Here is a 27,911-nt window from a genome sequence, read left to right as displayed (position 1 = left end):
TGCTCATTTCCACTTCTCAGATGAGGTAAAATGACTTAGCCGCAGCTCACAGAGCACAGCCATGCCAAGCAGCCACAACTCAGTGTGTGACACTTCTGAGCTGGTTGTATTTGAGCCAAGTCTGCCAAGTTGGTAGTTTGAGCCACTGAATTGCCTCTCTGAGGTTAGCTGATACATGGTTGGAGTTAGTATCAAAGCCAGACAGACAAGAAAAGCTGAGCTCCAAATCTGGTTAAAGCTGCAGCTGCATCTTCAAGCCTCTTTGCCTGCCACACAGTGTGCTGCAGAGACAGCAATACCCACGTAGACCAGCACTCTGCTCTCAGATTCCTTCCTTGTCTGTGGTTTATTTAGAGAGCTTAGCATGATGCTTTGCTGGCTGTAACCATCTATAGATGAGCAAGAATTGGGAGAATGCTGTGATCACTTCATAGTCAGAAGAAGTGGGTAGCTTCATTCAGCAAGGCAGCAGAAGACAGTACGGCAGAAGACAAAAGCGCGGGCATCATCTCAAGATCCCTGGGAGCCCTGATAATTACAGAGAGGAGAAAATCTTCTCGTTGGGGCCAGGTTTGGGGGGTGGGTTGGGGGATCTATAGGTCTTCAGGAGACAGCAGCTTGGTTGAGAGAATGAAGCTCAGACACACCAAAGGTAGAGGCATGTTCACCCTTAGGTGAAGGTGTGGACATTCTTGGGAGAAACAAAAGCATGCAAAAGATAAGGTGCTCTATTTTGTTCATTTGAAGCTATGACCTTTCACTCATGATCTTGTAATGTCTGAGAAGAATTAAAAACAGAATCCATTTACAGTCACACTGAGGAAAATATGAGGTTTGACCATTTCCTGGTTAATTTCATTAATAAACTAAATGAACAACTCTGGGATTTTCCTCAGTGTGATCCGATGGATTCTGTTCTTATTTTTTCTCTCACAAATGCTTGTGGGAAATGGATATGAATTTTTACCTACTGACATTAATTTTATAATTCTATACATAGTATCCTGTTTTATCATGAGTGTGACTTTTTAAAATGCTATACAGATAAAAGATAATGACTAGCATTTGTGATATAGTGTGGTTGCTGGGATAAAGCATAAGTATTCATGGGTTTTCATTGGCTGCCCCAGGCAAATATCTCTGGTATTAAACAAATACAGTCTATTTCCCATGATCATGCTATTTGAATTATATTACATCTTGAATATGAAGTTAACATATTCTGCTTGAAATGTCTTGATTGCATTACATATTCTAAAAACTCCAACTACTGCAATAAAACTGCTACCTCAAGAATAATGTGACATGTTGATGTGACATTTATATTAAATGTGATTTTCACCTATTGTGTCGAGTTTTCTGAAATTATAACAAACTATAATTTCATCGAGCTCTGGTTGCCATGTAAACTTAGGAGTACGCTCAAGTGATCTGTCTTAAATACCCAACTATGGAATTTATTTGAAATGCATTGTAGCATTTTTAATAATACAAGCTTAGCATCACTCAGGATGAAGCATTATATTGTTACATAGCATAATTTAGAAATGTTTCCATGTTGCTGTCACTGTATTGTATTAATTTCAACTTGATGTTTTCATTGTTAACACTTTATGTACTTCGCATGCTGCATATGCTTCGTATTGTTGGGAACTGTATCCACAGAAACCATAGTTTCTGTGGATAGATGCAGCAGGGGAAAGAACCAGGGCTTGCAAACTACAAAGATTGCTGTAAAGACTACAATGTTCATGATAAGTTAAAATGTGCAGAGTCTACAAACTGACCTTGGGCCCTGATTCTAAGCAAGAGGTTTATGTATCATTCTTATAGCTAATCTGCATTTCTGGTTGGTCATAAACTCCTGGTCTGTCACTAGCAAGAAAAGCACAACCAGCTCCAGCAGAAGTGCTTAGCCTGGCAAGAGCAGTGGGGATAGTTCTGAGGGTAAGTGGCTACCTGAGCAGGGAGTAAAGAATGTTCATTGGGTGACTTCGATAACTGATGGTAAGTTGGCTCATTAATCTGTTGTTAGAGGGTATTTTCTTCTTTACTCCAAAGTCTTAAATGTTGAGTTATTAAGGCCAATATTATATACCATTGGTGCACTTAAACTATGGGGTGATTGCAGTGGTCTAGAATGACTCTCCCCTAGAGCAGTGGGTCAATCTAGGAAGGAAATCTGTTTAACATCTTAATGACATCAACTATTGATGCAGTCTACCACTGTCCAGATTTGGGACTTGGACAAAATGGAGGATTCCCTTCACTAGCATGGCTTCCCCTTCTCTGAATTTAACCGCCACACCTCTACCTATGGAATGTCACATAGCCTTGGTTAAGATTCAACTTCCTTTCTCCAGCAAGCACCTGAGATTCTTGGAATGCCTCTCTATGTTAATGAGGCATCTGGTACCCTAAGCCTTCATGCCCTTTGCCCATCCTGGATATTCTGACCCCTGTCCCCAAAGCTATATAAGTCTTTAATCACCCCCAAACAAAATTGATCTGTCTCCCTGCAGCTGGCCCCAGTGTGTCATTGAAGAGGTCAGCTCAGGCAGGGTATTTGGAAGATTCCACCAGACCCCAGAGCATAAAGACCCCTCCCTTCCTGAAAGGGAGAGAAGGTCTATGGAGCACATAGGCACCCCTCCCTTCCTGGATTAAATTCCTCAGGAAAACCACAGGGCAGACTGACCATTGGCCTCCTACAGACAAGGGAAATCCTTGCCACCTCATCCCCTAAGGACCAATCAGTTTAAAAAATCACACTGTTCTGCCAATCACATTGTGCCTAGTCACTGTTGCTCTATTCCACCCCTGAAAACTGTATAAAAACTGGTCGAATGGGCTGCCTGGGGTCACCATCTCTCCTTCGGGTGCAGGAATAATAAATTCCTCTTGCTTTGTATGGATCCCCAGCTCTGTGTGGCTCACTCAGGGGGTCCCTGGTAGCTAGAGCTCGTCATTACTGTAGGCTCACAGGGTTTCCAAATTCCCATCTGTCATCTCTGTTCCATTTTCTCTCATGGACCAATATTGCCAAAGATCTCAGGGACAGAGAGGTTCACACATAGATTAATATTCCCATACCTAAGATCATTGGCTCCAGGTATAAAGACATATTATATATGACATAGAGATCCATGCATTTCAGGCCCAGTGTCATGAAATGGTTTGAACTACTAGCAAGGTAATAGTCAGAAAAGGACCTGATCACTTTTTCTCATTGAGGGTCAGTGACAAATTCATTGCCTGATTTTAAGATGAAAATGCTGGACTACCTGGCCTCTCAGAACCTACCAGTGGTTATGTGGTAGCCAATTTAAAATTCTGTAGTAAAAAAGAAAACATGCCCACAGAAAAAGTGCACTGACTGGTGCCTTCCTAGTCTTATCTACAGAGTGTGCATCTCAACCTATTCATCCCTCATCTTCCCAGCTGGCTTTTTTGCTTAAATATTAAGTGGTGTAACTTGGTTCCTGAATTGTTTAAGCCATTTCAATTGAATGCCTACTGAATTCCTCTCCAACAGATCTCAAAGGAAGAGTAAATGTTCATTCTCACTAACCATGAGTTATATATCGTGTCTGTCTTTCCACTGCCACCCTTTCTTTTTTGTAATGCTGCAAATCAACCCCAGGACTGTGCATCTGTTAGGCAAGCACTCTACCCTGAGCTACATCCAAAACCCTGTAAAATGTCCTATTAACTTGGTAGTAAGCTCAAAGCACTTTGTGAGTGCATGTTTTATACGTAAGTCACCCTCCAATCAGGAAATACTATAAGGTGTGTGTGTGTGTGTGTGTGTGTGTTTGAAAGTGTTTGTATATACATGTGTGAGCGACGGTGTCTGTGGAGGCCAGAAGAGGGCATTGTTTTGCCTGGAGCTAGGGTGACAGTTGGAGAGCCACCTAGCTTAGATCCTCTGCAAGAGTAGCAAGTACCTTAACCACTGAGCCATCTCTCTAGCTCCAGAACACATTTTGAGAACTGACCTTTATCCCTATAATGGGAGAACACTTGCAAAGATATTGCCAAGTGAGACCTTACCCACTCTGCAGAATTATTTCTGGTAGTGAAAAGCAACACTATTAAAATTTAGAATTATATGTGTTAACTTTAACCTATTGTAAGGAAATATACATTAAAGTATATGCATGCGCGCACACACACACATACACGGACTCCCAAAGCCTCCTTACTCTTTATCAAGTCCACCCCTCTTGATTTTGCTGCTCAGCAAATGTGTGCTCACCTCTCCCCATCCTGATCCTGCATCTTATTTTCTCTTGTTAATTGTCCTGCTGCTGTTTTCATTGCCCCTGGAGCTGACCGCATACAATTCAACAGGGTGTTTTCTCTCCTTCTAGTCAAATGTTATTTTTTAAATAACAACAACAACAAAAAGCGCTCAATACCTAAGGAAGTACATGTATCCTCCCACACCACTTACAGTTGTGTGGCATAGGGCCAAAACCAAACAAGTGATATTAAGTCAGACACACTGAGAAAACAGTATGCACTTGAGTTTATGCTGAATCCAGCAAGCAGTCTCAATACTCACAGTGAGTCACTTGGCTTGGGGACAATTACGTTGGGTGAGAATCACTAAGAAATAGTCCTAGATGTCTGCTTAGTTGACAGAGGAACCTGACTACCAGCACCTCAGACTGGAGGATGGTAATCAGAAGACCTGGATTCAAGGTCTGCTGCTATCTCTTTATGATTTTGGGCAGGATACCAGAAGCAGATGTGACTTGGTTGGGCACTGGGAAGAAAGAACAAAGCAAACAACTGACACAAGAATCCTGGCCAGAACTGACACTCTGGTTGCATGGATTTGAGCTGGTCATGCATCAGTTTGAGTTCCGTGATCTCTAAATTAGGCATGATGGACTCTATCTCATGGCCTGTTGGGACTCCATTAGAACATGGTATCTGAATGCCTGGTGGACTTTGAGTATACTTTAAGCTTGTTTTTATGTGACCCTTGTTGGATCTCCATGACCTCTTGGAGAGAGAAGGTTGGTTGTGGGCAGAGAGAGAGTCAGTGAGTGACCAGGTGAGTGAGTGAGTGAGTGAGTGAGTGAGTGAGTGAATGAGTGGAAACGCTCCTAAGAAGATTGCAGATGTGGTCCTCTTCAATCAGGTAGACCAATGTCCAGTCTAAGAGCTCTGACTCTGGGCATGTGGTTCACCACAGTATATGGCAGAGTATTTGGCTTAATCATAGTGGAGCTCTGTCTGTTCTCTACACACAGCTATATTCGGAGTTTAAGGTTTTGGTTTGTTTGGGGTTTTTCTTTCCCCCTAAAATTATGTTATTTAACATAACCCATGCATAACATCTCTTGAAGGAAGTTGGCATCTTAAGTAGATAAGATTAAGTGAGAAAATGTAAGTTGCTTGATCCTTTATGAGATTATGTTTTAAGTCTGTAATCTAATTTGAATTTTTACATTTGATCTTAGAGAATAGTTGAACTCAGAACCACATCGCTGGGTTCTATGAGTGACAGTCTGATTGCAGAGCTTAAGAAAGAAATGAAACCTGTTGATGCTGAGCTTCTCAGTGCCAAGCAGCCCAGCCGTGTGCTGGCAGCTGCTTCCCTAAACCTTTGAAAACACGAGGAACTACTTTATTTATAAAGCTCTTGTTTGAACTTCAGACCTTGAAATCTACATTCTTGCCCCAGTTTGTCTCTACAGCACCATTTTCTGAAAGCCAGTTTACCCACTGAGGCTTAAATTTCTTATCTGCACCCCAACAGTAGTACTTGCTTTAAGCTGTTAACCCTCACACAAAACGTTCCACAGAGTCAAAAGAAAACACACTCTGCTCGAACAGTGGAAAAAGCAGCAGTGCATCGTGAATTTTCAACAGCTCCAGAAATGGCCTGTAGTCTCTAGAATTTTCCCTGCCTTTCTATTGAAATTACTTGGGCCTCAGCTTTTAGATCTCAAACAATAATTAGCTTAAAGAAGAAGAAATACAATCAACAGAAAAAATTTCTGAAAGATGGTGGCAGTCTTATTCCTACGAATGTTCCCATAAAACCAGGCAACCAAAAGCCCACATACAGCGTCTGCTTTGAAGTCGGGCATCTCCACAAACTTCCATGTTGTCAAGGACAAGCCATCAACAGCCCTAAGATCAGTATGTGCTGTGCCACTGTGCAGAGGTAAAGAGAGCAGAAGGAAGAAGCCAGGATAGTGTATTGGCTACAAGAGAGCCCTCACCCCACCCACTAGTCCTTACTGGGTAGAGCCAGCACAGAGGAGCCACCAAGACCACCTTGGGTTGCTATAGGATCTAAGCATGACCACTGGGGTTGGGGAGCCATCAAAATAACATGACTAGAGCAGAAACTTCAAACTGTTTCTCTACAACAGTCCCTTGCACCAAGAAAAGAGTGGGAGCCAGATGTGTGGGCCAGTGTAAGCACATGGAGAAGGAAGTCTCTGAAACTGGCAGTAGGTGGGTAAGGATTGTAGAGGCTGCAGTCCCACCCTGACAGAGGCCTGACTTTATTTGCTAATCTCTTTCCAAACTAAAGGAGAAGAACCCTCAGATCATGATGTCAAAAAGCTGTCCTGAATTATCTTTAACAAAGTACTAGGAATCTTTTTTTCATTTAGAAAAAAGAAAAAGAAAAGAAAAAGGTTAAGCCAAGTTTATATAAGAAAAAAGAATAGAGAACAAAAGAATATTCTTAGAAGAAAAACCTGCTCAAAAAAGCTTCACAAAATAGATGAAGATTGCCAACTTTTATTTCAAAACAATAAAATTCTTAAATGATAGTGTCTAGAAAAGAAAAAAATGATCATAGTGTATGAGAAGTTAGGGTGTTTTATAGCTCTCCTGTCTCTACAGGTCCCTGTTTGACTCACAAAGCATAACACAGCCCTGTGACCTGGGTCTCACCACAGGAGGCATCATGACTTGGACATCCTGTAAACCCACTTCAACATGCCCCCTGCCTCAGTGTCTCAGCTCTGAGTTTTGTAAACTGCCTTCCCTACCCTGATAAGCAAAGAGAGGGAAAGGGAGAGGGAGGAGGGAAGGGAGAAAGAGAGGTAAAGGGGGGTGAGGGGAAAGAGAGACAGACAGACATGGAGCTTTGATAAGACAAGGGTCTCACTGTAAAGCTCAGTCGCGCCTGGAACTAGTCCTCCTGCAGGTTCTCAAGTGCTGGATGACAGTGGATACCCACACATATAGCACCACTATTGTCTCACACTGTGATTACTACCTTCCCTCTAATGTCCTACTGTCAGCCCCACCCCTACCCCACCACACCACATCCCCGAATTTATAGTGATCTGTTTAAAGGAAATATCTATTCCAGTTTGTCACTCTTTCTAGAACTTGTCAGAGATTCCTTTATCCTGAGGACACTGCATGGCAAGGACTACCTTGATGCCCACCCCCTTGCCATACCAAGTCACTATGTGACCCAGTGTTACAGGGTGGGTTGAATTTCCCAAAACACACTTGCTGCCCCACTGATCCTAACTTGGCTAGGCTTTTCCTCTCCTACCTTCCCCTCTTTTTCTCTCTGAATTTTAGGTAGGCAGTCACCACCCCCATCCCCACCCCTCCCCCGGCCAGCAGGCTCCCCCTAAGATAGCACTTCCAGCAGCACAGGCTGTCTCCCCCTGAGTTCTTGGACTCTGCCAGAGGGACAGCTTTGTCTGACCCCTGTGTGTCTCCAAAACCTGGCATACACCTGGTACTTCCGATGGACAAGTTCATGCATTCTGTTTTCCTGCCATGGAGTTGACAAGATAAGGGTGCAGCTGCTCTGTAGGAGGGAGCTAGACTAGTTTTCTAACTGGTAAGACCCACTGCTCTCACATCTGCTGCTCTCTTTCCCATAGGCCCTTTCTTAGGGGCCATCTTCAGACAGTTATCTTTGGTCCCCATTGTTTTTCTCTGGTTTATAGTCAGGGCAGCTACTCACCTGAAATAATGAAAGCCTGTGATTTTCAAGCATTCCTGATATTTGTGTATCATTTTTAGCATATATTAATTATACAGAATGGATTTCATTATATTTCATGAATGTTTACACAGTAATTCAATTGTACTTACCCTCGATGTTTTTATGACATCAGAAAGTCCAGTTCAATTTGACAGTCTCATCTAGATACTTCTGATCAGGTGCTTTCGCCTCTAAGCCAGTGGTTCTCAATCTTCCTAATGCTGCCACCCTTTAAGATAGTTCCTCATGTTGCAGTGACCACCCCCCCCCACACTATAAAATTATTTTCACTGCTACTTCATAACTAATTTTTCTGCTGTTATGAATTGTAACTAAATGCAAGTGTTTTCCAATGGTCTTAGGTAACCCCTATAAAATGGTTGTTTGACTCCTTAAAGTGGTCGCAACCCACATTAGGAGCCACTGCCCTCCTCCCAGTGCTTCTCTCCTGGGTTTCTCATGGCCTGTATCGTAGCGGTAGTGTTCACTCTGTGCATCCTAGGAAGAGTGCAGTGCATTTCCTGACCTCTGACCTGTACACTTGAGACTGGATGGAGACTAGATGCATGGGGTTGAGAAGCCTCGCACAGCAGGATCCATGTTTGCAAAGTTTGTGTCTTAAGCAGGGCCAGCTGTCAAAGGGAGATGGAGCTCCACTGGTTCTTGCTGGACTTTTCAGTAAGATCAGCAAGAAGCTCCTTTGAAACTGGTAAGATGAGTCTACAGATTAGATTAGCAGGCCTTCCCTTCTTGGCTATGGGCCCCTCATAACAAACAGAAGGACTTGTTATCTGACTCATCTTTTCTAGCATACAGTAATTGTAAAGTCAGGAGCTGCACTGTGGCATTTCTACAAGGTATCTGGTTATTCTAAGGGAAATATACTAGTATGTCAGGGTTTTATAACTGAAAACACAGATCCTTACCTATGGCTGGCACCATAATGACAGTGTGAAGCCAGTAGGCCTACCTGCCTAGAGTCAGAGTGAACTTGAGAGGGTTTATAATGTAATCTATAACAAGATTATAATGTATATACCAAGTTAAGGCTTTCAATGTAGTGGTATAAAAAGCATCAGTTGACCAATCCTCTGCTTCTAGACTTAAAATGAGAGATGTCACTGGTCATATGCTGGTTTGGATATTGAGTGGTAACAAACTGTAGTGTGCAGGAAAGTCCCCGAGGTTCCTTCAGCCTAGGGAATTTGGGCCAAGTTCTGCTTACGGAGCCCATTTGCATCCCTGCTCCTCACATTGCTTTCTGCATTGCTTAGGGACCAGGTAAATTCTTGTCCCTTGAATCCAAAGTTATTTATCTCTTGGTTTGCCCTTCTGTCAGCTAAACAGTGGAAAGGTCACCTGCCCTGAGACTTCATTGCTGGTGAAGTTTTTGAAGTCATTTGTGTTGGCACAGACACAGAGCATAATTATTATACTAGATATTCTAAGTCTTCTTTACATTGTAGGTTCTCTTGGCACAGACATGGAGAATAATTATTTTACTAGATATTCTAAGATTTATGGCATTGGCAGTCAAACGCCATCCAAAACTTAACAAATCCAAATTATTTGCATTCATTTTTAGCACATTGTGTTTAATAGGCTCCCATCCTGTGTATTATAATAGTCATGTGAGCTGCTGTAGCCCTCCGCATCCAGAGCCTTCAAGGTGTGATCAGACTGGAATGGAGCACCATGCTGACCAACTGATGTTCATGGTGACTTAACTCTGGAAGCTTTATTTAAGTTCCTTATTGTCCCAAAAAACAAAAATCACAGCCAGACAGTGGTGGTGCATGCCTTTAATCCCAGAACTTGGGAAGCAGAGGCAGGTGGATTTCTGAGTTCAAGACCAGCCTGGTCTACAGAGTGAGTTCCAGGACAGCCAGAGCTATACAGAGAAACCCTGTCTCGAAATAAAAAAAAAGAAAGAGAGAGAGAGAAAGAAAAAGAAAAAGGAAAAACTCTTCTCTGTGTTTTTACATTATCCCACGGAACTAAAGAGATGTAATCATTAACCAAATTGCCATTTTAAAAATTACATTGTAAGTGTTTAACATGCTCTGGTTATAAACAGTATAATTGTGTTTTCAGTGAATAAGCTGTCAGCCTAAAATTGAAAGAACTCTCACATGAATTAAGACAGAATTTTTCTTGATGTTTTGCAAACCCTTAGCCAGCTGTGAATACATGAGATGATCTTATAGTTCAAAGACGAAACTGTGTCAGGCACTGACTGACAGGATTTTAGCAGTTTTTATATGATTCATTTTTAATAAACACATGTAACTTAGGGAAGTAATTCCATAAATTAATGCCTAACTGCCCTTACACAGGATGTTTTGGGGGATTTTAGTTGGTTAGTGTAGGAACTATTTTTGAATCACTACCATAACTCACTCTCTGATTCATTGTCAGCCCTCACCTCAGACTGTACCTCTACATCTGTGTGCACACATGGATTCACACATCTGTGTGCACACACTCACTCACACATACATGCACAAGTTCTGTCACATGCAGCTTTATGCATATGCACAGCAGACTAATTTACTTACTAGAAGGCATGTGCCATGAATAACACCTTTGAGGTATTTACCACTAAGTCTGCAGCACATGGTTCATAAAGGGTCTTAGAATGTATGTGTTTTAAATGTTTTATCATTTGAGAATTTTGCATATAAAATGTGTTTTGCTAACACCTCCCTCCTGTCTGTCCCACTCCAGCTCCTTCCATACCCCCCACACTACTCTTCCCTTCCAGTTCACAAACTGTAATCTGTATCCAAAAATTGAGCCTACAATTCATTCCTTGGTGCAGCAGAACTATCAACTCTCAGCTTACCTACAATGGAGGTAAAATCCTTTGGTGATGTGAGGGTCATTGAAGTACAGTCTTATTACAATGAAATCCAATGTCTAAAAATTGTTCTTATTTTGGGCTTGTACCACAGTAAGAGCCAAGATTTTAAACTCTACTAAATACAAAACAAACAAACAAAAAGACTGTATATATTTATGTTGATTTAAAAAAATACTAGTAATGATATATTAATTTTAAAATATACAGTTAGTATGTTTGGAGTTATTTAAATTTATATTGAGAAAAACATGTATTTTCAGCATTGCTGTAGACAAGCACCTACATAAGACTGTTAAATTGATTGTTGTTTTATATCAAACAACTTTTATAATACTCATTTTTATTATAATATTTTATAAATTTTAAAGAATATGATCAAAAAAAGTATTGCAGGTATTGAAAGGGGGTCTCTGGGAGGAGTTTGGGTACAAAAGGGAAACAAGAATGTGATTGAATTCTATTTACTTAAAATATGTTTTTAAATGTTAACAGATTCAGATAAATTGAAATCATGTATTTTTTCTCATCATAATACAATAAAACTTAAATCAATAAAAAAAAAATTAAATTAAAAAAAAAAAAAGAGCACTGACTACCCTTCCAGAGATCCTGAGTTCAATTCCCAGCAGCCACATCGTGGCTCACAACCATGGGATCTGATGCCCTCTTCTGGGGTGTGTCTGAAGACAGCTACAGTGTACTCATATAAATAAAATAAATAAATCTTAAAAAAACATATAAACTTTGGGGGCAGAAATCATGGTACATTCAAGCATAGGTTTGTACTTAGATATAAATCAAATCTGATAAAGGTAGTTAACTCTATATTCATTAAGTTAAAATTGTGAGTGACAGTATTACAGTGAAGTTTATTCTGATTAGTAAAGATAAAGCTCTGAATGAAAAAACCTTTTTTGGGGTTTTTGTTTTTGTTTTATTTATTTATTTATTTATTTTTTCGAGACAGGGTTTCTCTGTATAGCCCTGGCTGTCTTGGAACTCACTCTGTAGACCAGGCTGGCCTTGAACTCAGAAATCTGCCTGCCTCTGCCTCCCAAGTGCTGGGATTAAAGGCGTGTGCCACCACCGCCCATGAAAAACCCTTTTTGAAAATAAAAATAAAAACTGCTCATTGCCCAGTGGAGGCGGTGAATATGTGTAAACACTCAGTGACTGCTGTGTGGTTTAAGCTCTCCTGGAGGGAGGTCCACTCTGCAGTGAGAACAGGCAGTGACTTGCTTGAGAGAAAAGCCCTATCTGAGCTGCCAAAGAAAAACCGGTTGCCTGGTGATGTCCGTGTCACTGAAGCCCTCACTTTGCTAGTTGTATGTATTCCTTACGTAAATGTATATGAACCTGATGTGATAATCAGCAACTTCAAGGGACTTTTGTCTTCTGTCTAAAGCCCTACCAGCTTTAGATGGGCGTGGTGATTCGTCGTCTTACATGTGTGTGTGTGTGTGTGTGTGTGTGTGTGTGTGTGTGTGTGTATTGACTGTTCATCATAGAAAATGGGTGCACCCCACCTTCTCAGGGTGGAGCAGAGATTAAATACCTTTTGCAGGGAGACATGTCCAGGAAGGGAAGCTTATTGGCTAAACCCTCAGAGCCTCTAGGTACCTCATTAGCATGGAGAACTGTTTTGGGTTCACACTCTATGTGACCACAGATCACATTTCCTATTGAGACTCTGGACCCACTCAATCTTACCAAGTTTCCTGGCATGGTCCACTGTCCCACATCCACCTAAATACATTACCCAAGCTGAACATACAGGTATTTTCATTAAAGAAAACTTGGGGTAGGGGAGATTTTCTCATTATCAACTTCTTAAAATAATGTTTTATTTCCTAACAACTTCAGATCTGGAGGAAAATTGCAACAATAACGTAGAACTTCACCCCAATTCCTCCTGTATTCCTCAACTTAAGTTCTAAAGAAACATGGCTACAGTTAGGCTTGAGTGTGTTTCCCCAGCCAAAGTTCAAGATGAAGTTAGTCCCCATTGAAAGATATGTGAGGTGGGACCCAGTAAGAATTATAGGCAGAGATGGGCTGTGCTTCTGTGAGAGATGTGCAACTCGTGTGGCCCACAGTGGATCACATTGCCATAGGTCAACTCTGAAACCCTGTGTGGTTTGGGTTTCTGGGATTTGCCCTGAACCACAGTGTGATTCTGCTAGCAAAAGCAGCACTGGTAGATAACCTTTGATCCTTGGCCTTGAACCATAAGCCAACATAAATCTTTATTCTTCTCATTCTGTGGTTTTGTGACATTGGAAACAAACTATGACTGACAGCTGCCCAATACATCGGGTCCTGGATGGAAACTGTGAACAGAAAAAGAACACTAGATAATTAGAACAGGAAGAAGTCTCAGTTAAGTTTGGATTCTAGTTAGTCAGAGATCACGACAAAAACATTGTAAGGACAGAACCGTGAAGGAATTGGACCATGAGAGTGTTTGAGAACCCTGTCTTTGCAGTGTTTCTATAAGCATTTCTTGTACTGAGGATCAAAACCAGAAGAACCTTGCCTGCATAGACAAGCAGTCCATCACTAAATCCCAGTTGGGCTCTCTCCCAGCCCTCAAACCTAGGGCTTTTGAAATAGAAATTTGATTTTTAAACATGACATCCCGCCAAGGGAAGAATGTTTGATTATGTACATACGCACTCAGTACTCAAGTGTGGCTTCACACCTTCAGCCCCTACATGCCTAGGACTGGAAGGTGAGGTGACCAGTACAGGCCTCGGGGAGCTGCAATCTGGACAGATAGGCTGGGCCGGGTGTTCAGTCTCCTGCCAGCTTTTAATCTTCAACTTAGGTACACAAAATTCAGAAAGGAGCCAGAGAACCAAAAGAAGCATTTAAAAAAAAAAAACAAACTCATTTTAAAAGATAGTAAAATTGCTCAGTTTGGGGGGAGGGGGCTGAGGCTACAGCTATGTTAACATCCTGATCAGGGCACTGAAGATGCTGTGTCCAATAGCAGCCAAAGGAAAGCACTCAGTGCTAGCAACCATTAGGGGAAACTTCCTACTGTAAAAGGAGAATTAAGCATCATGTCTTGTGTTCTGTTATGAGGGAGACTGTCCTTTGGTTTAGGGGAAGATTGTGTCTTTGCTGAAGAAGTTGAAACCATGACTGGAAGTTCCCAGCTCTTCAGATAAATGGCATGCTCTTTGATTTAAAAAGGATTACTGGATAGTGACATCATTTTAACATAAACTGTCAAGGCTGTTCTGTTATCTTAACACAGAAGTATGACACATTTGCTTTAGAGTGTTGATCTTCCCAACAGAAACTTAGACCCATCAAAAGAAGGGCAGCTGGCTTCACACTCTAAAGAACCAAGACAGAGCTCATTAATGCGCTACCTTCCACCCTTAGTCTAGCCTTTCAGATGCTGCTCCAGCCAGTCATCTCAGAAGTGAGGTGTGTTTCTAGGGCTCACGCTACCCTACTTCTTTTGAACTAATCGCTCACTGCTCTCCCAAGCTTTGTTTTTCACAATCCTGCATGCAAAGTGGTCACCCCTGGTCCTTAGCATTTGTTGCTATTGAACACAATTAGCCTTTTAAACTGCTAGGTTCAGTCACAAGTTAAAGCTCCCCTGGTAGTCAGGGGTTGATCTTTCTGTGGTTTTAATTATTTATCCCTAGGTTTGTTTCTTCCAGCAGCCTGGGCTGCACTTCATTGTTGGGAGGCTAATGCAGACTGGGATGTGGATAGATTAAACCTGCTTGGCAGCCAGCGACCCACAGTTCTCCTCCCCCAGCCCCACACTGTGAGCTGGAGATGGACAGTTATTCTTACACCACAAAACTACCTAAAGCAAAACCTCGCAGTTTCAGAGATAGTCCATCTTGACCAGAGTTAAGGATATTGCAAAGCAGTGGCTCTCAGAGCAAACCTTCAGTAAGATCTCTTTGCTTTGCCTACAGACAAGGAAGGCAAATGCTGAGATCTGAAAGGCAGTAATAGCTGCTATAGAAAATTGATGTTGATACCATGGCTAATGAACTGTGTGGAGACTGAATCACCAAGCTGAGTGCTAAAAGTCACTCCTCTACATGCTTTACAAGGGCAGACTGTGGAATTGCACGTGACAGCCAGAATGTAATGGGCAGTCCTCACTAAGCTGTTGAACAGTAGCTTATGACATCTGAAAACTGCTGTCAGAAATGCCTGAGAGCTGTGAAGAATGCAGGAACTTGCCTTTTCTCTCCTTTGGAAAACACCCACTGTAACTTTAATTTTTTTTTCAAAGTCTATCTTTAATAATGGTTTTTAAACATTTTAACCTCCCTTGTAGCTCACCACCCCCCAGAGTGGACCTGTTTAGAAAGATTTTTTGGAGCAACTCCCATCTGTGCTGTCTGGAAATCAGCAGTGCAGTTCACAGGTTAGCAGCTCGATCCACTCACAAACACTTCATCGATACACCTACAGTCCAGTTTGGTAGAGTCGGGTTAGCAACTGACACAACCTAGCAGAGACAGCCAGGCCTCAGCCTTGGCACAAGTCAACATTAGGGGCCAGCAGGAACACCGGAAGTCCTAAGCTGTCCCTCTCTCAAGAAAGTAAAGATCAGGGAAGACGAGAGACCCACAAGCATTGCACAGTTAAGCTGTACCAGCAAGCCAAGCTCTGTCTCTGTACTCCATGGAGTCCTGTTTATACCCTCCAAACATCGAGTACCCTCCACATGCCTTGCCTCAGCACATGCATCCAGTCAGCCTGAGTCTGAGGAATCGGCAAGAAATTGTAGTACACCACCAGAAGATTTTTGGTGCGTTTCTCTCTATGGAGTCAACTATAAAATGTAAGGCAGACATGTGTGTTGCTTTATTCCTGTGTCTACTTCAGCAAAACATTCCTTCATGTGTTTGCCCCAGCAAAACACTATCCCCAACCGACTTTCCAAAGAACCCATAAGTTTCCACTTCAACCCTCTTCCGGGTTATGTAAAAAGGAAGTGTTGGACACTCCAAAGGAGAGGATGGATAGAAACGCTCACACAAATGATGGATGCTGGATAGCTTACTTTATTAAGAAATATAAAGCCAACAAGTTAGCTGCTTGGTGTTTTGTTTGCTTACCTACCCTCTCTTTCTCCTGAAGTCCCATTTCCAGCTGAGGCAATTGCCCCTACATCTATCCATCCTGGTTTTTTACTCCCTTTAATTTTATCCTCTCCAAACAACACACAGGCCCTACCTCCCTGCAGAGAATGGCCATGAAATGCAATGCTGAGTAAGTGTTTGGTAGGTAGCTAAATAGCTAAGTGTCTCAGTGAGGTTAAGATAGGTGTTTTCTTCAGGCCATGATTTCCCTGGTATGCCTTTAGGATACTTGTCTGTCACTTTTGGCCAGCTCTAGCCTCATATGCAGAAATCTAGGGGACTAATTTCTCTCATTGTTAGTTGTAGACTTCCACTCTTGCTGGGGTACCACTGAGTCTCACTGCTGGTGTCAGGTGGACACCGATGCTTGCCTGTGCGTGGTTTTCAGATTGGAATCAGTTCTAACATTTACTAGGTCACTGTTGCTAAGCCCCTGGATCTCTTTATCCCTTAACTTTACATATTTGTTGGAGTTTACAGAATAGCAACCATTTAAAGGAACTTACTTTAATTGCAAGTTACTACTTTAGAGAACCAAATTGTTCTCTGATTCTGCACTTGATTCTGTAAATATATGCATATTAAATATCCAGTTCTGCACCAATGAGATGGCTCAGATGGTAAGGGCACTTACAGCCAAGCCTGATGACCTGAGTTCATCCTGGCTCCGCATATGGAGAGATCTGACTCCTACAAACTGTCCTCTGTCCTCCACATGTGGGCCATGGCATACAAGCACGCACACACAAAATTGATTAGTTAATCTAAAACAATTAAATTTAAAAGTCTGATTCATAAGATCCCCTTAGCAATGTTCTTTTTACAGAGAAATGAGACTCTGGGGTCTAAGAGCCAGTGACATGCCTTTTACCATACGATTTCATTTTGTGTTCCCTACTTAGAACCTTACATCAGTGCTGTCACCTCTCCTGTGTACAGTCACCTCCACATCTGGCACCTGGAGAGCTTAAGAATGTAGATTCTAGCTGAGTATGTCTGCCAATAAGCCACATACCCTGAGTCCTCGGTCTCTCTGCTATACTGGTGTTCATATCCTGATGCTTCCAGGTGCTAAGTCAGTTCTGGCTCAGATTCATTTGGTCTGATTTTGAGATTTTGACTGGGTTTTTGATGTTGGTTTGGTTTGGTTGATTGGTTTTTTTGTTTTTTGTTTTTTTCTTTATTAAATTATTAGTCAACAGAGATTGGCATTACCGGTCATTGGTTGAATTGCTTTTATGAGCTAAACTAAGAGAAAATAGGCACAGGGGACAGAGACTTTAGCTTGCAGGACACTATACAACAGCTGTGTGAGAGGCGAGGCAGAGAGGGAGGTCGGAGGTTGGCACCCTTAAACAGTTCTCCAATTTCCTTATCCTTCCCAGGGTCAGGAGAGATGCAAGCTTCCAAACCCACCCAGGTCTTCTAGTCTCTCTTGTCATCCACCACAGCAACCCCCTAAACCTCATGCTGGCTTGCCCATGCTGGCACGCCAGGCACTATTGTGAATGCGCCATGTATCACTGCTTTGCGGCCCCTGTGCCTGTGAAATGGAGCCACTCTGGAAGATGTAAGAGGGCTGAGACTGTAGGTGTTTGATAAATGGTCCTAAGCTATAGAGTCCCTAAGCTGGGACTGTCCCAGGATTGAGAGCCTGCCTCCTGGAATGATGCATAATTCCTTTACTAGCACTGTGCTGGGGTACCTGTTTCTTATTCTCCAGCAGTGTATGCCAGCCACTTCAGATATTAGTCTCCAGGCCGACTCCTCTCCTAATCTTAGCCTTGGTACAAAAACATAGTGACAGTGAGCCTTAAAGTCCCATGGCAGTGTCAGGGACACCAAAGGGAGAAAAAGTATGCAGCTTGTGAGCTATCACAACCAGCATTTTAAGAATAAAAGGTCACTGCTATACCAGTAAAATTTTTGCTTACCATTTTCTTACATCAGAAGTGAAAGCATCCCTCATCCAGAAGAAGTGGCTCGGGTGTATCAGAGGCTTTTGCCCTCCCTTAAATCTGTGTGGAAACCACAGCTCTTAACTATCCAAAGGACCTTTAAACTGCCTCCTGTAGAGATCTGCTGTATTTATGCTCTTCAAGGGAATTTCTGCTTTGATGGCTGCAGTGTTAGCTGGAAACAAATAAGGCTACACTTAGAATGCTACCATGGGGCTCTGCCACGGCAGCACAGGCTAGCCCCACAAGTATTATCATGGCACCGTGGAGGAGCAGTACCATCGAGGGTTGCCATGGAGTGTTAACATAGTACCACAGAGTGCACCATCTCCCGTCTGTGACTGGAACAGAGAACTAAGGGTTATTTTGAGAATCAGTTTGACTGTTTCAGAGCTGTGAAGGACAGAGTGTGGTAGTGTGGCCCTGTTGTCCCAGCACGTGGGAAGTTTGGGATATGGCTGAGTGTCAGAGACCCCACTGTTGTTTAAGGGGGTGGGGTAACAGGCCGTGGTGTGCACACCTATGCAAAGCTTGTTTCCACTGCTGATAAACTCAAAGACATGCTAAGGGTCCTGGTCTTTCTGTCCTGCACATAGACTGCAGGGTTAACTATAAAGAAATGTCACCCACTGCACGGCCTAGCAAACCTAACCAAATTGTTCTTAAGTCCAGATAACAAAGTATTTCTAGACGATGTGGGTGCCCTAAGACCTTCCATTTCTCACAGAGACCAGGGTTGGATGAGAGGTGGGTATGTGTGTAGGAAAAGGGAGATGGGAACAGTGGCTCCTATTGAGTTTCTGGTTGAACTAAGAAAATGGACTAAGGAGGGGCAGCTGAAACTGAAGTGACTTTTTAATGCCTCAGATACCTGCCCAGGATTAAAGGGAGGTTCAGAGACCAGCAGCTGCTGGTCTTGAGCTCTGGTCTACAGCTGTGGCCGCACCAGTAGTGTGGTTACTCCACTGGGTGACACTGGGGGTCTCGGCTACAGGGTTGGAGGACATGGGTTACATTTCAGGAATGCAGCCTTGAGCAAAGCCCTGTTCTTTGTTGATACTAAATTCCTAGGAGGAGGAGTTTTGATTTTGTCTGATTTTTTTCCTCCCACCCCATACCCATCCTCCACTCCCTATGCACATGCTGAGAACTGCTCCTGAGGGGGGTCCTTTTTTCTTTTTCCTAGAAGATGAGGAGGGTACACTGAGGGAAGGGGATGTCTTCGTTAGGGAGTCTACTGTACTGTGAGCTTCTAAAACCACTTAAGTTTTTTGTTATGTATTTAACCTAACATACCCCAAATATTACCATTTGAGCATGTAATCATTATCCTAGATGAGCAGTTCCCAGTCTGTGCTTTATGACCCATTTGGGGATTAAACAACACAGAGGTCACCTAAGACCATTAGAAAACACAGATATTTGCGTTATGATTCATAATAATAGCAGAATTACAGTTATAAAGCAGAAACAATAGTAATTTTATGGTTGGGAGGGGAGAGTCCCCACAACGTGAAGAAGTGTTTTAAAGGGTCAAAGCATTAGAAAGGTTGGGAGCCACTGTCTTAGATTATATTTATTTATAATACATACTTCCCTTTGCATTTACAGCACATGGCTCTTGGCCCTAATCGCATTCCAAGCACTCATAGCCTCATGGCTGATGCATTATATAGCACACTTAAGAATTTTTTTTCACTCCAAGGGGTTCTCACTTGCAACATGCCAACAGGCATGAGGTAGAGACCTCTAAGGAGGTGAGACAACCAGCCAAGACACAGTCTGTTTTAGGTGTGTGTGTGTGTGTGTGTGTGTGTGTGTGTGTGTGTGTGTCAAATTCATGTGCCTTGGAAAATGCCTGTCTGCTTTAAAGACAGTTTGTTGCTACTGAATAAACATTTCTTTAAAAGATACACCTTGGCCAGATAAAGAGCCCAGCTGTGTTGACTTAGTCCACCTTCAGCAGTATAGACAGCTGACTTAAATAAAGTGTGGATTTCTGATTGAGAGACAGATGCAACTCTGTGAACAGAACTTGAGTTTAAATGGTCCACAGTGTGAGTGCCCTTCTTGCTAAGATATCTGTCTTCTACTCCTGAATTCCTCTGTTGATGGCACTGTGTGGTGACAACTTACTCAGCCCTATATTATGTAACTACCTGTGGTTTCCATTCCTGGAAGATCATCTTAATACTTCTCAAGGTGACTTCACATTTGAAAGTCTTTGACACACTGTTTAACATAGCTGTGTGTTTACTGAGTTTTCCCATCTGCCTTGAGATAATGTAACCATAACTTATAATTTACTCTCCTTAAGCTCCTCCTCCCGATAAACGTCTCTGTTCGCTATGGGTTTAATTATAGCTCAGACTGTAAGTGTGTCTTATTCACCTGAAGAGTATGCTCTTTTGGCAGCAAGAGGCTGCTGCTGCGAAAGCCTTGTGACATCCGGCCAGGATGCAGGTGTCTGTGCATCAGGATGGGCAGAACATTGGCTGGTCCCTTGTTGACTCACCGCTTTGCAGAATACCTGATTCCCTCTGCAATGCATTGGGTTAACTGTGATTTTACTTATTATATTTTAGAGAAAGAGTTGTTCGAGAGGTCCCAGTGATGAAGAGTACTTGCTGTTCTTCCAAAGGACCTGGGTTACTTTCCCAACACCTACCTGGCAGCTTCCAGCACATGCACCAAGCATGCATGTGGTACACATATTTGCATTCAGGCCAAACACATACCTAAAATAAAAATAAACCTAAAAAACAAAGAAAGGGTAGAAAAGAGACAGAGGGGCCAAATACTTGAAATAAAATTGAATGGGGCTTCATCTTCATTGCTAGATTAGTGTGACTCGGCTTCCCCAAATACTTGAAATAAAATTGAATGGGGCTTCATCTTCATTGCTAGATCAGTGTGACTCGGCTTCCCCAGTCCAGCTTAACCTTTGTTCTCACACAGTCATGTGTGAATTGAAGTCCATTTTTCCAGTCCAATGGCTTTTAAAAATATATTCATTTATTTATGGTGTGGAAAATTGAATGCTCTACCAATGAGCTAAGCCCTCAAGCCTGGGTCAGTTTAGTATTTTGACTTGGTTTTGGGAATTTCATACATGAGTGTTAAGTTTCCATCATTTTTATCTCCTCTACCTCTTCCAATTTCTTCCATGACCCCTTCCTCAAATTTATTACCAGTTTATTGGGGTGAGTGCCTATGTGTCTGTGTGTGTGTGTGTGTGTGTGTGTGTGTGTGTGTGTATGTGTGTATGTGTGTGTGTGTGTGAAACCTGCTAACTTGTAGTGTTGCCATCTGTATATGTGTTTATGGCTGACCACTTGAGATTGAATAATCTATCTAGGAACTTGTCCCTGGAAAATACTTATTCCCCCTCTCAACAGCCATGAATGGCCTGTGGCTCTTTATCAGTGGGTAATGCCTTGTGAGGTTACCCCATCCATATTTGTATGCCAACTGGTGTTGTCATTGGATAGCTCTTGTTTAGTCGGCCATTTTTTTTCATATTTAATGGATGTGGCTTCCCTGTCTCATGAAGTATACCATACTGATAACAGGGATCCTGGGCCTCTCTCTTTCAGTCTTTCTATCCCCCTTTCTATCATGCTTCCTGAGCCTTAAGTGTAGAGGTTGTGTTATGGGTGTACCAGTTGGATTGGGGCATCCCAAAATCGGTTGTTCTCTGTTTAATGACTAGATGTGGATGTCTGGAATTGTCTGCAAATTCTGCAAAAAGAAGCTTTATTGGGGAGTAGTGAAAGCAACCCTTATTTGTGAATATCAGGATTGATATTTAGAATACAGTTGGAAATTACACTGGTTTAAGAAAGTGGCCATTGTAATAATAGGTTCTCCTCGATGATCCACCATCCCAACAGCCATGAGTAGCTGGCTGGATTTATAGTACCAGGCATGAATTCCCTACTATTGAGGAGGCCTTAAATCTAACTAAATGGCTATTAATTACTCTTAAGATATAAGTGCCACTATTGTACCCTTGGGGGCATCTTGCCAATGCTGGTTATTGTTATAGTTCATAAACTTTACAGCTGGGAAGGACACTATTTTTAACTTGCAGTAGGATCACAGAACTTGCTCGTTTCACATAGAACTCTTAGCCCTTTTAATATACTTTTCCCAATTCTTATTGTTATTATATTTGTGTTTATTTTGTGTACATGGATATGTATATGTGTGTTTATATACATGTCCTATTGTACATATGAAAGTCAGAGGACACCTTGAAGGAATGGGTTCTCTCCAATGTATACTTCCTGGGGGATCAAACTCATGACATTAGGTTTGACAGCAGACATCTTTACCAACTGACCCATCTCACCAGCCCACATACTTTTTCTTTATGTAAAAATTTGATACATATAAAAGAATGTACTTGACATTATATAATTAGATTATCAAACATTGCTCTAAGCCCACCACACACAATAAGAAGTAGGGTATAAATGAAAATGGCCCCCCATAGGCTCACATGTTTTGATACTTGGTCTTCAGTTGGTTGAACTATTTGGAAAGGATTATTGGGAGGTGTGGCCTTGGGAGGAACTATGTGAAAGGAGTCATGCTTTGAGGTTCAAAGTCCTCATTTTCAAGTTCACTATATTAGCTCTCTCTGCCTCTTAATTGGGAGCAAATGTGAGTAAACGCTGAGCTAATTTTCCTGTATCACATCTGCTCTCATACTCCCTACCATGATGATCCTGGACTCTAGCCTCCTGCGAAACCCTGGGCTCAAAATTAAGTGCTTTCTCTTCTGTTGCCTTGTTCATGGTGTGTTCACAGCAATAGGAAAGCAACTGAGAGGTAGAAGACCAAGAAACTACTCCTCTGAAGTCTTCCTCCGTTCCATTTCCTGTTTTACCCCATAGTTGTGTCAACAGTCTAGTTGTCTTGTGCTACCTGCCCAGCCACTTTTGAACTTGATGTGCTTCTGGGAATGTGCAGGGTCTCACTGCTAGGTGGCTTTCCTCTGGGTAAGTTCATTCATTTCCAGTCAGTATGTAGGTGCTGCCAGCATTGCTCTTTCAAAAGCCCCTCTGTGTCTGTGGGATATGAGTATAAACACTCTGCTGTATAACAGAGGTATGTTCAATTGAACTGAAGTCTGTATTCGTTATTAATGTCTTTTAATTTTAATTGAAATGGTCATCATACATGTAACAAGGCACAGTGTGACACCTCAGTATAGCTGTGTGTAGTGATAAGAGCAGTAGCTGGTGTGTCCTTTACCTCAGACATGAGGCATTTCTTTGTATTTAGAATATTAAAAGAAAAAGGTTGTTTCTAGATATTTTGAGACATTTAATGAATCCTTGTCATCTATAGCTGTCCTCTTACAATACAGGACATTAGAACCAGTTCCTGTTACTCAGTTGCACCCCTGAAAGATATCATCCAAGGAAGAGTTCTTCCTGAGTTCTTGTCTTCTCAAAGTAAATAATTCTGCCAAGAGACATGGGCAGTTCAGAGTTTTACTTAGCAAAGCAAGGCAACACAGTGTGTACACTAGAGCTTTGGCATGGGCTAAACAAGGAGGAGCAGCATTCCATGTTGTGTGATTTAGGGTCTTGTGCCTATTAAATGGGTGGCATGTTGATGGGGTAAGATGACCTTTTTCTTTCCCAAATTGTGATGGATGGTTTCTCTCTTAGACAGGGTTTCTCTGCATAGCCCTAGCTGTCCTGGGACTCACCCTGTAGACCAGGCTGGCCTTGAACTCAGAAATCCACCTGCCTCTGCCTCCCAAGTGCTGGGATTAAAGGCGTGTGCCACCACTGCCCATCCATTTTGCTTCTTAAGCATTTACTTTTCCCAATTGAATTGTCATTTTCCCAATTTTGATGATACTGAGTATTTTAATTTTAATTTCCACCTTTTAGAAATGTCTATTGATGTCTTTCTAATAGATTATTAATCTTTTTCCTGTTAATTGATATGAATTTATGATTGGACCCTAAGGTTTGGTCAGTTTCACATGATCTAAATATAATTTCTCAGTTTATAAACGAACTATCACTCAATCTGTAAAGATTTTACTCTTGCATGGAAGAGAAAGGAAGGGATGTAACCTGTGAAAATAAAGTTTTCTCTTCTACTTAAAGAAGTGAGGCGAATTACATTAAAAATTTTTATCACTGTGTAGTCTTATCTTGGTTGTGATCAATTTTGTTGCAGTGACATTTGAAATAAACTCTTAACCCAAGCATTCATAATGTTGTCCACTCCATTACATGATGAGGATTTCATTGTAGATAATAACCTGATACAACAAAAAGAACCCTGGGAAACCTTACCAGATTTTTTGGATTCCCCCACTCCTCATGGGCAGGGAAAACAGTGGCTTTGAAGATCACTAACACTGAGCAAACCTGTACCACTGAGCTGGGCCCCAGCTCCAAAAGCTAAATTCCACTCATACTATGGCACTGATGCTCACTGGAAAGAAGTAACACCATTCACATTCACTGTGGGCTTTATTCTTCTTAGGGAATTTGCTGGAGACATGGGTATATGTTGGCCACTCACAGTCATATGACTGTCCAGCCATTAGCCTGTCACTGTCCAACATATGTGTGGTTAGTAGCTAAAATCTATTCCTCAAGGTATTTTTATTCTAGGGAGGAACATAGAGGAAGTTATAAAATACAATCATGAAATAACATGTCTTATCTAAGAAATGAGGTAGCAGGAAGAAGAGGTTCTGATTGGCTAGGTCTCCTAAATGGTGGCTGTTTCCTGGTGGCTGTGAGGAGCCAGTCTGCTCTCAGTGCTTCCTGGAGGGTTTAGGCCGGCCAGCCGTTCTGCATTAGCCTTTCTCTCTTGTAAATTCTCTGTCAATGCTTCCAGGGCTGTGTTACCCTTTTCAGGTCTTCACACATAATTTCATATTTATACAAAGCTACTGTCCTTGGAAACTTGTTCCATCACATTTGGGTTGTGAGCAGTATAGCAGGACCTTCGGCTCTGCTGGATTACATAATACCAGCATGTTTTGTTTATAGGATAATGATGTTGACAAGAACAATACAGTAGATAAAATTAATGGACTAACATTATGTTTTATGAAGTGGCTCAATTTGTTATTACCATAAATATATATTTTTAATTCCAAACTTTATGTAATTTTTAAGCACATCTCATTTGTGTGTCTTATTTCAGTGCTGGACCCAAAGGAGACAACATTTATGAATGGAGGTCAACTATATTGGGACCCCCAGGATCTGTCTATGAAGGAGGGGTGTTCTTTCTTGACATTACCTTTTCACCAGATTATCCGTTTAAACCCCCTAAGGTCAGTATGATGTATTCATCCATTTTTAACAATCTGTGTTGTGATATGTACATACTAAATGTATACATAGGGCTGCATATCTACCCTGGGTGCGTAGGCAGCTTCCCTGAACCCATTGTGCTTAAAAGGAAACAAAGCATGAGAAATTAAACATTGTTCCTCTACCTTAACTTTACATGGGTTTCATTGCTCTTTTTCATTATCTCTTTTCTGCATTAATATGATTAATATTATAGAATAACATTATAGAAAATACCATATTTTAGCCGCGTATGTGTAAAATAGGAAAAGTGGAATTATTCCAAGGTCAGGCTGCACAGGCAGACTGTGGGGAAAGGAGACTTCACAGAGAGGGCGACCACACCTGTCTGCTGCTGTGCTCCCACCACAATCCGATTGCTCACCTGAAGCCCAGGGAAACTGTACTGATACTTTGATAATTCATTTGGAAATATTTTGAAGACTAGGAGCATAAGTTGTTGGTGAAATCCTGGGTTTAATCCCTAATCCCAAAGTCTGTGTGTATACATATATATGTATTTTCTAATAATGGCCCATTAATGAAACGTAATTTCTTCCATGCCTAACACACGTCAAGAGTACAGTGTAGTCGAGAAATGTAGGACTTTTCTCCTATTGAGATAAGGCTATGTACTTTAGGATATCTTCTCATTCATCTCCGCTGCCTTAGGCTATCTAATGCTGCATAGTGGCAGTCTTTCACCCTAGGCTCACTGGCTGTGCCTGTTAGTCACCAGGAGAGTCTTTGTGCATCTGACACAGGCATGGCTGGGCTATAGGTTGGCCATACTTCCCATGCTCCTCCCACCTCACTTTTAATGCTTGGCTTTCTTCTTTCCTTTTTACTGATGCCCAGAGAGCACTTTTGATGCCAAAAAACCATAACAACTCCAGCAACATGTCTGCACTGTGCAGGGAGCTGTCAATCAGGGCGTCCAGATCTGAGCTGAGGAAATCAACTCCAAACCTTTGTTCCTTACCACAGTACACTTATGCAAGGCACTTATGCAAGCCTACAGGACTGCTGGCCCTGAGGGCACCTAGACTAAGGTTTCCAGAACAAAGCCGTAGAGAAACTAGTGCTTATTGCCTTCCTGAGTGGACAGGAGCCATTTATCTTTCCACTTTACTTTGGAATGGCTTATAAGCCACCTGCAGGCGCATGTGGACCTTTCTCTGGGAGCCTCTGAAAGTTAAGGTGTAGAGTGAAAGAGAGAGAAAAGATGTAACCAGGCATCTGGCTCTCAAAAGCCTACAGTGGCCTATTTAGTGGCATAGATATCTCTCTCAGGTGTCCACCCACCCCCTGGATATCAGTGGGTTTTAGATCGAGTAAAGCTGAAAGTGACAAGTACTACATTAGGTAAAAGAATTTCGTTTGAAGAGGTCTTGAGACTGTAGAAGGATATTTGAAAACTCCAAGATGGAGGAGGCTAGAGAGATGGCTCAGAGGCTAAGAGACCACTCTTCCAGAAGACCCAGGCTCAATTTCCAGTACCCACATGGAGCTAACAATTGTCCACAACCCCAGTTCCTGAGCATCGAGCATGCTCTCTAGTGCTCCATGGAACTGCCTGCATGTGGTGCACAGACATGCATCCAGGCAAAATACCCATATGCATATAATAAAAATAAAACTATAGAGATGGAGTTTGCCCTGTCTAAGTATGAGAATGGGGTGTGTAGTCCTAATCAATCAAGATAAAAAAAGTGAGACCTCCTTTATATTCATATAAATAGAATTCATAGGCTACAAAGCTGGGGTTCTTTAATGAGACATTTTTAGGAGTGTTATAATTGAGCTTGTCACTATAGGAATGTCTATTGACCTTTGCAATGGTGGAGGTGGTAGGTCCCAAGCATTCTTCAGTAGCTGACTTGATTCTCTGCTGAGGGAGCACGTCCTAGCCTTACTGGAGTGCTCTCTGTAGATGTGGGAACTCACATTCAACTTGGCAAGGTTTCCCAGAAGTACAGCAGCTGTCTTCAGACCATATTCTCTGTGTGAGAACAGAGCATGAAAGGAATGTGCTGTCTGTCCTCAGATATGCCAGGACCTCAGTGTGGACCAGGTCAGACGCTAACCTGGACGGCCAAAAGGGACAGAAAGTGAAGCTGGGAGCTGCAGGGATATAGCTGTCTGTTCTTCATGAGAAATACCTCACTCACCTTTAAGCAGGCCACTTTTGACTGGTCCACTTCCACAACACTGGCTTCTCTTTGTCCAAAGTGTCCAAAGAAAGCTGGATTACAAACCCACCCCCTCACCCCCACCCCGAACCCTGCCGCTGATTTGGTCTGGACAACCTGTAAGGGAAAATTCAGCTTTACCAGGTGAAATCACGATTTAAATGTTCATTTTTCAGAATCATACATGAAATTTGAAAAAGCAAAAAGTGTCACTTTCTAAGTTACCAGTTTTAGAGCTGGATTTCAAAGGCAGATACCTTCTGAAGGAGAAAGCAGTTAGTGATGATGGGGCTTTTGTTCACTTTTAAAGCTTGTGTCCACATTTCTCCCGCCTCCACTTCGCAGTGTGGTCACATTCTGTGTCATCTGTGCCCTGTTCCCTGCTGTATCACCTTGAGCTGTTTTTTTGCTTGATGCAACTTTTTTTTTTCCTGGCAAT

At 42.1% G+C, this 27,911-nt stretch overlaps 1 protein-coding gene across 5 annotated transcripts in view; it reads left to right on the top strand.

Moving 5' to 3' along the window:
- LOC116085393 (ubiquitin-conjugating enzyme E2 E2) overlaps positions 1–27,911 on the top strand; it is a 280,270-nt gene that overhangs the window by 196,097 nt on the left and 56,262 nt on the right. For all 5 annotated transcript variants that reach the window (XM_031362970.1, XM_031362969.1, XM_031362971.1 and 2 more), the window contains one exon: positions 25,129–25,261. In XM_031362970.1, coding sequence (XP_031218830.1) covers positions 25,129–25,261 — 133 coding nt within the window. The remainder of the gene's footprint in view (positions 1–25,128; positions 25,262–27,911) is intronic.

Source organism: Mastomys coucha, unplaced genomic scaffold (assembly GCF_008632895.1).
Source record: "Mastomys coucha isolate ucsf_1 unplaced genomic scaffold, UCSF_Mcou_1 pScaffold9, whole genome shotgun sequence".
In the NCBI taxonomy this organism is placed as follows: domain Eukaryota; kingdom Metazoa; phylum Chordata; class Mammalia; order Rodentia; family Muridae; genus Mastomys; species Mastomys coucha.
This window is presented reverse-complemented; position numbering and strand designations above follow the sequence as displayed.